This window comes from Ostrinia furnacalis, unplaced genomic scaffold, assembly GCF_004193835.3.
Source record: "Ostrinia furnacalis isolate ACB-3 unplaced genomic scaffold, ASM419383v2 OfSCF7657, whole genome shotgun sequence".
Lineage (NCBI taxonomy): Eukaryota > Metazoa > Arthropoda > Insecta > Lepidoptera > Crambidae > Ostrinia > Ostrinia furnacalis.
Window position 1 is genome coordinate 91,362 of NW_021137896.1, and position 13,117 is coordinate 104,478.

Here is a 13,117-nt window from a genome sequence, read left to right on the forward strand (position 1 = left end):
GCGGATAAAACCTTATAAGGAGATAACAGAGAGTAAAATATTATAATAACTGACAGTACGAATTGTCAAATTTTTTAGCAAGTCTTAATGTGAATTTTATTCTAGTATACAATAAAAATTAAACTGCTGGCAACATATCAGATACCAAACAAAACAGAGACAATATTTGTAAACTTTTTTTATACCGGCAAACAGTTTACACTTTTAGCGCGCGGTGATTCTATTATTTTTCGCGGAGTCAATTTGACGCGCGCGGATAGGGATTGCCGCAACATGATCGATGCATCAATTAAACGATTATTGAAAATCGATTGACGCAATGGCCCGACGCCTCATACCAATCCGTGGTGACGGCAATTGTATGTTCAGATCAGTGTCTTACTGCGTGTACGGGACTCAAGAACGGCACCGGGAGATCAGAATGAGGGTCGTCGATAGAATAGTGGCGAATTGGCATTGGTACAAAGACTTCATTATCGGGGATACGTCTTACGGATGGAGAATGCAGAGCTCGAGTGATTATCGCAGACAGATGTCCCGCGACGGAGAGTATGCTGGCCACGTGGAACTGCATTGCGTCAGTGAGATCTTCGGAGATTACACCTTCAAAGTACACAGAGATGGCTGCTCTAGAACCATAGACTATGGCAGGGGAAGAACCGTCAAACATCTTTTGTTCTCGGGATTTTTAGATGCAGGACATTATAGTGTTTTGGAATATTATTAAAAATTTTTCGACATACATGATTCAGCTTTACATGTTTTTTTTGTTTTTCCTTGACACTGTGGCAGTGTCGCAAGCCTTTCTTTTTTCCATTTTTGGGCGGCAGATAAAAATGTCAGTGAAAAAGCAAATTACGGTACCCAGACATGTCGGCTGGGGCTCGTTAGTCGATAACATCTGCATGTTATTACCACTTTTAACTGTGAATCACGTTTGTTTCGTCACACGTTTGTTTTGTTTCAATACAAGTAGGTATCCATGTCAATCGTTACTTCAGTTCAGTGAGCGCTACTTATTTTCATAGTGTTATTTTTGTATTGTTATCTCTGCTGTTTATCTTATTGAGCGAGTTTATATTTTTTCTCGAATACAACCAGTATTTTAGCATTGCATCTGTTTAAAGCAAGGTCAAACTGCATTTGGTCAACGCACTAGAATGTTATTAACCTACTACAACGTAATTTAGGTGTTTACGTCATTTGAACTTTATCTTTATAATAATGACATAACTTTCATCGGAATATGTTTAATGAACAAATCATAATTTAATTCAAACATTGTAGCTATAATGCTGTTTTGATTTCGTTCACATTGAAAGCTGAAATTAAGATGACTTTACATTTAGGTAGTAATAATTGGGCCTTGAAATAAATACAGTAACTAAAAGATTTATCAACCGACTGAATAGTCAAAATTTTTACGTTTATCGCCTAACACTTTTACTGAATACTTTTTTGGTGTTGTAACATTATATAATTAGTACAGAGACATCAAATGCGGGCCCATTGAACCGGCACACCCTACGGGCTCGGCTGTTAACTTAATATGTGAGGTCAACTGTCGGGTCCGGCATTCGATTGGGGCTAATTCTGAACATGCCCCGGATTAAGGGAAATTATGTATGCGCGTGAGTGTCACAGAGCGTAACTGACATGCAACATGACCTAAATAATAATAATCATGGAATAGGCTAATTACATCACGGTCACCGAATCATTTGTAGGTGATGATAATATAGCACGAAGGCCGCTGCAAATCAATAAAAATGTTTTCAAGCAGTTGTGTCACATAATAAGTCAATTGGTTATATCGATCACTGTAATCGATATTTCACACACGGTTTATAAATGTAACATCACTAAATTACACTTACCGACACCATTTTGCAGTGTATTAAATCACAGAAAACGAAACGATATCAAATTTTTGGTGAGATCATAAATTCTTGGAACACTCAAAACATTGACTGGACACTTGAAGCAATTCAATTCACATTTTTAGGGACATTATTGTGAAAATGTTTTGACAGTATTTGTCATTTTGTAGAGACCCATAGACATAATATAAATAATAAATACAGGGAGAGAGGCATGGACCAGTCAAAACTTTTACAGATTTAGATTTTAAATTGTAAATAGGCAGGATTTATTACGTTAAAAATACTATTTCTGTGAAATATACTAATAATTTAGCTATTTAATTTAATAAAAAGTAAAACTTCGGTATTCACAGTTTTCTGACACCTGTTTATTTTAACCTTTTTCATTTTAGCCACCGCGTCTTCGAGCAAATATAATAAGGAGACATCTTAGATTTTTCGCCGAAATTTAGTGATCGAAGCAGTTTGTTAATTAATAATTTTTATGCTTGTTTTAGGTTTCGATGGCCAATTATCTTCTTCAGAAGACGAAAGACAACCGGTAATTGGCAAACATATCGAGCGATATATCATGGACCATAAGGACTAAAGTTGTACGCCGTTCACAAGATCACTGAGCCAAATTAATTGTGGAAGATAGAGGAGCTATGCGTACTGCAGCTATGGAGAAACGTCTTCAGTGAGCAGTGTTGCAGTGGCGCGTGAGATGGCTTTGCGGCCATGGCAAAGGCATTCGTGATTCCGATACATATTCAACAGTTCGACTAAACTAGGTAGGTATTCTACACACACATTTACATTGTCTAGACTTTAGACTGATCGAGTTTCAATCCTTAGCTATTGTGATAAATGTAGTGTCAGTTACATAAAACATTATTCTAAGATTAAGGTGACAACTTCTTAAAATATACCTAGTTAGGCAATTACGAAGACTCATTCTACCTTAAGGTATCATATTCATCGAAGTGATTCATTTTGAGTATTTGCGTTTCGTTTACTTATAAATAATGAATCATACGAGCAAACGTGCCGTTTAGAATCAACACCGTTGGTTAGCTCTTGTTAAAGACTGGCTTCACGCTAGTGGTTTAAAGAAAATAATTGACGTTTAAAATTCATAAAGCTATTTTTCTAAAGCAGTTGCTTTTAAAGTTAATGAGAAAATTCTGTCTTTGCAATGTCGTCAACATACAAACAACACAAAGTGAGACGACGTCATAACTGAGCATTTGTGTAGAGAAATGTGATTTAAAAATTATGTTAACAAGAGAAAATTTAATAAGAATAAGAAATTTATTTATAATATTCATTAGGTACATGTCAAATTGTGAAATTGTCAATACAGTTTATTAATAATATTCAAATGGCAGAATCAATCAATACAAATCATGTCCAATAATAAATTAATAATATAAATAGATTTTTTTTATTGTCGCTATTATTAGGTATTTTAGACTAAATGTCTCTTTAAGCATCATTGTATTAAACCAAAGATGCGTGGAGAGTTATTCGAAATATTAAAACACTAACTAACATCAAATCGTACTAGTATTCAAATTACAACACCGTTATCAGTAGCAGACTGACATAATCTGTTTAATAATATTTTAATCTGGTTAATTACCAACAAGTAAACTTTAGTTAGTTGAGATAAAATTAGTTTTGATACCAATGTAGGTATAATACTCGTAATGGTTTAAAATGTAGTTAGTCCTGTTATGGTAACTCACAAAGCTTTGAATGGGGATTAAATTGCACAGTTTATCTACGCTGGTTCGTTTACCGGACTGGATGGAGCTGCAACTTTAATTATGAGTAGCCTCAGACCAAAAGCGCTTTTAATATTTTCTAATAGTCTAGCCCGAGGCTCTGTCTGCAGCATGAAATTCGATTCATCTAACAGAAACTATTTAACTGTACTTTTGTTTCTGAAAGGGTCCGAGACGACATTTAATTTTACGTATTGAAACCTGAAATTAGTCTGTTGGAATTTGATAATGCTTTGTATCTAGTAAATTATTGTATTGTTTTGTTTCCAATACACCTATACTTTCAGGTCTAGTTTGTTCATAAAATTAGTTCAGTCAATTTTATTTATTTTTCATTGCACTGATCAGTTCCAACGATTATTAAAATTTAAAAAAAAACTTTCAAACTCTCAGTAAACACTTGAACATCTATACAGTTACGTCACTGACAGTTATAACAGTGACGTCAAGTCAAGTGATTCAGCCAACATAATACTGAAGGAGCAATAAAATTTTGAAGTGAATATCTCGCATATTTTTCAACCGACTCGTTCGAATATTTTCACACCAACACTGCTTGAGGAAGGTCCTAGTTCTACGAAAAGTTCTTCGAGCGACGTAGACTTTTATGCAGTCGACTGAATTCGATTTGCACCGAAGTTGTGGAACTTGTGGAGATATATGCAAGAATTTAGAGCCCTTCGAGCGAGTTTCTGAATGGTTTTCATATTTATTTTGCAGATAAAATTGTTTGCATTTAAAATCCTATCTGTGTAGACATGAAAATATGTGTACTTGTAACACATAAGACAGTAATGATTATTTTTTATCTTTTTAATCACTAAAATCCTATTAGAAACATAATTTATTTATTTACATTATTTTACCCAATTAATAACCCAGTGAATAGGCAACATAATAAATATTTGTGTTTTCTACTCACACAATACTTTCAATCATGCGAATTGATTGAAAGTATTATGTCATGTGATTCGAAACGTCTCTTTTGGATTAAAAATATTGCAAACGATAATATCTATCGCTTTATTTATTAATATGATATAGTTTTATCTGTACGATAGCTTTACACATACGATTTCAGTAATTCATTTCGTAAGCAACTTAATAATTACTACTACTTTTGTACATTATTATGAACATACTCCAGACGACTCACTTAGATTAATAACAAATAGGTAATACTGTAACTGTACACTACTGTACAGATCTATTGATTTTTATAAGGAATGGAATTGATCATTTTCATGTCAACAGTGCAGTAAAGTCACATGGAGACTCCAATGTGACCAAGATTTGATAGTGTCGCACGCTTACTGCCGCGGCCGGAACATGGACGCCCGTAACTAGGGTTGGTTGGTGGCTGCCGCGTCAGGCAAAAGTCGAGACAGAATAATATCAAGCGCCCCCGTTAATTGCACCCCCAAGTGACATGTCCAGCTTTTAGGGCTTTTGGTGTTTTTGAACCTGGCAACCCTACCTGTAGCAATTTCTTCAGGGAACACCCTAATGCAGCGTAATAACAAGCGTAATGCAGTCATTTCATCGAAACCAAAGTATCTAGGTAAAAACAAATCAAATTTAAAATAGGTTTCTAAAAATATTTTAACCGACTGAATGACCTAATAAAATCTAGAAGGATGAATAAAACATGCACCTATTTCTTACACACCTACTGCAAATTTATTATGTTGGACGCGGGTCGTTTATTGTGCCAACTTATGAATATATTTACTTCGTAAGTATTCAAGTACTTTCTGGTTTATTTATATCCCTAGTTCCCAAAGGTATAATCTGCTTTTTTTTTTCAGGAACATTTTATGTTTAATCATACCTAAAATTTTCAGATGGATTTAAGATATAAAAATGTTACTAAAATCTGAATTTGGCTTACTATTTTTTAAACTTTACTTTCTTTGACTTCATATAAGTAGGTACCTACCTATTACGTATCTTCTAACTTAATATACGTAATAGGTAGGTACCTAATATGTTCTAGAAAAACTCAATTTCCTTTTTTCTTAAAAAATACCTATCCTTATTAACGAGCTTCTTTATTTTATAACAATTATTTGAAAATAGTCTTAATTGATCATTTAGTGTTATAAACTGCCTACTGCAGTCATGCAGATCTTAATTTATCAGCTAGACTTGAAAAATCAGAGTTCTACTTTTTAGATTGAACTTGACTCCCTAAAATACCCATAAAAACGTGGCAACCGAGCAGAACTGCGGTCTAGTGCTAGTTTCAGCATGAGACCTTTATGACAATTTAAGGTCGCTATACGGTCACCTGCACGTCCACCGCTGAATCATACCTACTCGTAATTCCCAAGTTAACTATTGCAAAGTCAAACCAAAATATCGGATGTGTTTTACATGATTTTTATGATTCAGGTCGCTCTCCTGATTAGATGTATTTTTTCTCAAAGGAATTTCTTCAAACGAGTAGGTAATTTTTATCCAAAGATAGGTATTTAAAAGTAAAATTTTGTATTGATTCCAGCAATTTCAGAGATTTTGGTTAGGTTTTTTTTTTATGTGACAGGAGGCAAACGAGGTTAGGTATAAAATATTTATCAATAAAATTATAAAACCAAAATATAAAAAAAATCAATATTAGTTTTGGTCCAGTATAACAGAAGCAAAACATTGTTTGACATTTTGAATTGAAATTATAATGTTTTTAACAGGAAAACGATTTTATCCTTCAATTCTACACGGGCATGGATGCGTCAGCCCATCTCTAAAAATAATGAGCCGTTCATTCGCCGCATTCCTCGTGTTGATATCGCAATGGTTTATTTTGTTTCCTTTTTGACAGCACAAACGTTGTATTCAAACAAATACCTACTGTGTCATCTAAATTATATGTTACAGACAAAACTCTTAATCGGTCAAAAACACTTTTGACTGCAAAAATCTGTCAAAGGCGGTTTTTTTGACTGATGACCTTGGTCAATATCACTTTTGACTGATCAAAAGTGATATTGATTAGTCAAAAGTGGTTTTGACCGATTATGAGTTTTGACTGTAACATTATACATATAACTCAAAGGTGACTGACTGACATAGTGATATATATCAACGCACAGCTAGAGATGTGCCGCTGAGAAAGTTCTCGTTCCCGGCAATATTCCCAGTGAGAATATTCTCGAGAACCGAGAACGCTCCCGGGAATATTCTCAGTGTTCTCGACAGAACACATTTAGTTTTATTTTTAATTTTGTTGTTTTTATGTGATATTATTTGTAATGTTTCGATGTTTTATTAACTGGCCTTTAAGACTAGTCGTTATAAACAAGGCATGAAACGAGTGAGTGAGATATTGCTGTCTTGCTCACTCTTTTCGTGGCGAACGCGTACCGCGGCTTTAAGACTCGGCTACGGTATTTGAACATCAGTGTTCCTCTGAGTTTTAAGGCCCTTGCCACCCTGGCGGATTGCAAGCGGATTCAAAGCGGATTCAAAGTGGATTTATAGCGGAGTGGCGACGCGACGGAGAAACCGCGTGAAAATATCGTAAAGCTCTCCAAAGGCTGCCCAGCCGAGCTGGATTCGATGATTGACCTTTTAATCGAAGTTGGACCTACCTAACTGGACTGTTTGTCCCAGGTATACATTATTGTTAACAACCTCGAGTGTAGAGTCTCAAACATTTAGAGGAGTGGGTGCAACACGGTCTTTAGACATGATTTTTAAATCTTGTCCATGTTCATTTTGAGACCCACTTGTTGAGAGACTATTGAGGCCATTGAGCATTGTGCCTAGATCTTCCACGATCTCAGCCATGACTACGATATCGTCTGCTGTCTGGGTGATGTACTCGCCGTTGATATTTATGCTGAATCTTCCAGGGCGGTGGTGATGACGTCTCCCTGTCTCACCCCTCGCTGCAACTGGATAGGTTTCAGGTCCTGATCTTAAAACGGACTGTCACTGTGGCGTGTTTGCACAAGCCTTTCAACACTTTAATGTATCAATCAATAGTCAATTTGGCACAGTTGAAGAGACTGAAGCACTGCCCATGTTTCAAACGAATCGAAGGCTTTCTCATAGTTCACAAACGCAAAGTGGCTGATTATACTCCTTGATCTTCCGTATAATCTGCCGTTGCGTATATTATTATGGTATATGGTACTAAAGCCTTTTCGGAAACCGCCGTTTCGTTTAGGAGTTCTTTTGGCCACCTTCCAGTCCCATCATCAGACCAGCTGGTACCACAATATTGTATTGTCATTTCTAATCTACATATAATTGCCAAGTTTCATGATGATACAAGACTTAGAAGTGCGTGTAATTCAGATTCTAAGATTCCATTACATAGTTAGTTATGTACACGACGACCTAATAAGAGCGTGTTAAAAACGAAAAATGGACAGTTACATTATTTAATTACGTGTAAAAAGAAATTTCTGCCATCTTACATATCATTAAAACGACATTTCACGACGAAAAAAATAAAATAAAATAAAGGTGCAGTTGCCAAGAATATTGCCGAGAAAGTTCCCGGGAATATTCTCGGGAACACTGAGAATATAGCCTTTCACTGCAAATAGAGTGTATTGTTTAATATACACTTATCTGTTGACTTCATTTAATACTATTTTACTTAAGAAAGTTTGTTTATTTCCATTTGATAAACATGATTCTCAACCTTTCTCACTTAGGAGAACGCTCCCGGGAACGCTCCCGAGAATATTCTCAGTTGAAAGAGCGTTCTCGGGAACGGCACATCAATACGCACAGCCCAAAGCCAAACCACTGAACGGATCGGGCTCAAATTTGGCATGTAGGTATGACGTAGGCATTCGCTAAGAAAGGATTTTACGAAATTCCACGGTCCACCCCTAAGGGGGTAAAACGGGATTCACGTGTACGAAGGCGCGGGCGGCCACTAGTACATTTATAAGTATCGATACTTATGTATCACGCACTAGATTTCGCGAACCGAACACCAGCTCTGTTAGCTGAACTGTATTGCATGCCGTGCACCTTACTTTAGTGCGACGTTGAAATTCATGTAACTGCATGTTTTAAGTTTGGTTACTAATCATATAATACGGAACTAATGTAGCAGCTGCAGCGAACTTTAATTCTTTCCATAATAGAGCAAGAATTTAATTCTCTATCCTATACAGTGTGAGTCACGTTAAAGTGTACATATGAAAATAGATGAAACTAGACCTATTTTTATCGACAAAAAAGAGGTCAAAATTTTTTTTAGATTTTTTTTTATTTTTTTATAGATTTTTTTTTCTTCCGATTACATATTGTAAAGAAAACGTAATAACTTTTAAACTAAGCGGTATATCCAGATAAAATAAAAACAGTAATAATGCTAAATAACAGGCGATACTAAAAAAATACATAAAATACACAAAAAATGCCAACAAATAATAAAAAAATGATACTTTTTGAAAAAAATCTGCTTAAAAATTCGTGTTTTTTTGGTTATTTGATAAATTTCTCCAAAAAATGCCCCTATAACAGGTGGTTTTTATTACTTTGTATTATTCTCTATCGTATTACCTTCGTAAAACCAAAAATCGCATGTCTCTATACCTATCACAACGTTTGCAATGATCGTTTGAACTAAGCCTCTCCGGGCGCGCCATTCAACGCTTCGTTAAGAACGAAACTGAAAATGGCTCTAGATTTGTAATTTTGATAAAGACAAGTTAGATTTCAAATAAAAACAAAAGATTTCGAAGTAAAATAAGCATTTTAGTTAAAATTAAAATTGTCTCTACCTGCAGCGGAAAATAATGTTGTGGCCGGCCTTTGTTCAAACGATCACAGCAAATGTTGTGATAGGGATAGAGACATGCGATTTTTGGTTTTACAAAGATAATACGATAGAGAATAATACAAAGTAATAAAAACCACGCAGATTTTTTTCAAAAAGTATCATTTTTTATTATTTGTTGGCATTTTTTGTGTATTTTATGTATTTTTTTAGTATCGCCTGTTATTTAGCATTATTACTGTTTTTATTTTATCAGGATATACCGCTTAGTTTAAAAGTTATTACGTTTTCTTTACAATAAGTAATCGGAAGAAAAAAAATTCTATAAAAAATTTAAAAAAAATCTCAAAAAAATTTTGACCTCTTTTTTGTCGATAAAAATAGGTCTAGTTTCATCTATTTTCATATGTACACTTTAACGTGACTCACACTGTATATTACTCTATGTTTATAAGTAATTTTAGTTCAAAAACTGTAGTAGAAATTACTCAATTTACAGAAAACAGACGAACGTCATAAAGTCCGTCATTCATGATGATGATTGTAGTAGATATCCTACTACAATCTTATCAGTGCATTTCCAAAGAAACATTTGATAAGACCCTTCGCTATCAAATCTGGATAGCAACTTGACGAATATAATATCAGGTGTTGTACTTACTATCAGTTGATTCTGATATTATTATGAATTGTTTGTTTGCATTACTCGTTATTTTTAGTGGAATTTTATGAGTTCAGCACTCGTTCGAGTATTGCTGGCCAAGGTTATTACTGCTACACTCGATTTATAATTATATTCAACATTAACCTTTCGAATGATAGACTAGACTAACTATAACGAACGGTTTAATCCTTCACTATGCTACCAATAAAGAGACGCACAGAAATCTTTGCCGTAAACTTTTTCAAAATTGTATTAGGTACTTACTTTTTATTCTTGAATTTAATTTTCCGGCGTAGTTGCTAATACCTATGATTTATTGTGAAATGCAGAGTTTAGAGCCAAAAACAGATCTAACTCGTCCAAAGTCTAAACAGAACAGCAGTAAGAACAGCCGATTCCCGTTATGCTCCAAGTTATCACCGGGTTAACTTTAGCGTGCGGCTGCTGGCCACTGAAGCGTGACTGTCTGATATTAGATCTTATATTATCTAAGGTTAAAGACTGCCCAACTCTAGATATTCAAAATGTTAGTAAATAATTTGAAGTCCTCAAAAATAACTATTTCTAATTTTGTCTATTAAAAAAAATAGTAGATATTCTATGATCTAATCATCTAATCCGCGTTAGGTTTTGGTTTGCAAAAATTTCAATGTTTGATGGTCTAAGCAAGCAAGCATCCTTTAATTCCATAATAACAGTTACTCAAATGTTTAACAACTTACATAACCACCGAATCACGCTAGCTTAATCCCCATAATGTATTCCAGCAAGAACGGTCTAGATAAATGTAACGTGCACAAAATCTAGTTAGATTAGTGTCCTACTAAAATCTTCGTAGCATCTATATAAAAATTTGTATGTTTGTCCTTCCGAAACCATTGGTCAAATTAGAGTGAAACTTTGGTTGAGTGTTCTTGAGATACCCGGTTATTAGCCCAAAAAACTTAAACAGATGATTTTTCAATAGAATACATTGTAACATACAGCTAGTAGTACTAAATAATAACGGGAAAACGATTACACGCGTTACAGAAGTCGTCTGCTAACTTTGAGTTGACATCCGTCCAGCTGACTAACTTTTTACAGCTGACGCCGGCGCAGCAAAAAACAGTCTAGCTATAGTTACTGTAATTGTTACTAAAAACTAAGGTGACCTCAGTAAGTCATCAACGCGACCGTTCTAATTGCAGTAAATTAGGTTTAATAGTTTTAACGAGACATGAGTTTGGGTTATCTAAGTGGAATTTTAGTAGATAGTGGCGTTGGACTCGAACGAAATGCAATATGTTACTAAGGCAATAAGCCGTTAATAATTTTGGTAGCAAGCTGTCGCGTAATTAGTTAAGTAGGTGTCTTCCGCTTCAGGCAAGTTGAGGTGAAGGCATAGTAATTATTTATGTACTACTACGAGACCTATGCTATTCCTAATAGCATCATAAATACATATAAGATACAAGATTTAACAGGTGTAATTATGCAGTATTGAAATTGTGGAATCAAAAATTTGCGGAGGTGGGATAAACTTGTTTACTTCGTAAAACACCCAGCTATCCAAATAAATTAGTATATTCATAAAGTAATTGAGACATCTTTGAAGATGGCTATATGTTAAAATCTTCTTGTCTATCTCATCTTGACTTGAATTGAAATTGTATGTACATGTAAAGTGCCCCATAAGGGCTACCTTTTCTTTTTTTATTATTTTCTATTGACGTTCATGTGCCACTTGTGGTCTAAACTGAATAAATATTTTTGATTTTTTGATTTCATTAACATGCGAACTGATGAAGAGGCCTAAATTTATAAAACAAAAAAATGTGACTTAAATAAGGCCATTTTATGCGATCTAATAAGATTCCTATTGAAATTTCCTTAGACTGTACATTTGAAAACTAAAGTGGCTTCTTAATTTTTTATTCAGAACTTTTCTGTAAAATAAGAATCCTATTGGATTTCACGTAATATTATTTATTTATTGCCGACCCAAAAAATCTGTAAGATAGACAGTTTGAATGTGCAGGTTACTTATCTAATGGTAGAAAAGTTTAAAAAGTTAAAAAAATGTAAGTAATCTTCATAGACTGCAGATGAAACTCCTTTTAGACGACCTTAAAGAAATCAGACATAGCTAATTGATCCCAGGCAGCCTCCATCCGGGAATAATCTGAGCAGTTTATTCTACTTTTATTTTCCTATTTCATCAGGACTTGCCTACTTGCTTTGAACATTCTTGATAGCCAGTCTCACCTTCAAAAATCAGTTGCAATAAAAAAACCCTTTGAATAAACGGATTTTCGGATTACAGTGTTATGCACCGACGGATATAAAAGAATCTTTGTTTGAGTTTTTTCGTTCCTGAGTCCTGACCTTCCTTGACTTTAGTGCAATCCATTTTAAATGTCTGGTGTAGGTAGGTAGATTCGAAATATTTAAAAAATATTCAGGCCGGCTTAAATTTTAATTTTAAACCAATTTATGCAGACCTATTCTGGTAATAGATAACATCGATAATAAAGCGATATTATAGCACCTCGTACTAAAAACGGTGGTAAATGCACTTAAGAGACTTTATCTTTGACAACAATGCATCATAGCAAGATACCAAACTAACCTACCCACAAAAATACGATACGTTAAAAATAATTGACGATTTATCATGATTACTTAAGAAATTCAAACCACAACTGTTCAAATCTGCTGCAAAATATTTTAGAGAAACATCGTAAAAAGTTTTGCCGTCAAAACAAAGTTTTAAAAAGTTTTAAAACTGTGAAAATGGTAGGACCAAAGCCCGTTTATAGCTAGGGAGTCCTCTAGACGAGTAGAAACGGTTACGATAGCAATAAACTCGAACCTCTTAACATTACTAAGATATTTTTAGTTGTGGCATAAGCAAATCCAAACCGAGAACGTAAACTAGTCGCGGGCTCGTAGTCGCAGCGCACAGCGGGCAACAAACAGCTCGACAGCCGGCGGTTTGGTTTGAAACCGAGTCGAAAATTCAAATCCAACGAACCCTAAGAACGTCGACACTTTAAGTTAAGATTGAAAATCG

At 34.6% G+C, this 13,117-nt stretch overlaps 1 protein-coding gene across 1 annotated transcript; it reads left to right on the forward strand.

Moving 5' to 3' along the window:
• Window positions 1-257: 257 nt before the first annotated feature.
• Window positions 258-1,103, forward strand: LOC114365826 (Deubiquitinating enzyme A). The gene has a single exon (XM_028322504.1). The coding sequence runs from the start codon at window positions 320-322 to the stop codon at window positions 725-727; it is 408 nt and encodes a 135-aa protein (XP_028178305.1). The 5' UTR covers window positions 258-319; the 3' UTR covers window positions 728-1,103.
• Window positions 1,104-13,117: the final 12,014 nt, after the last annotated feature.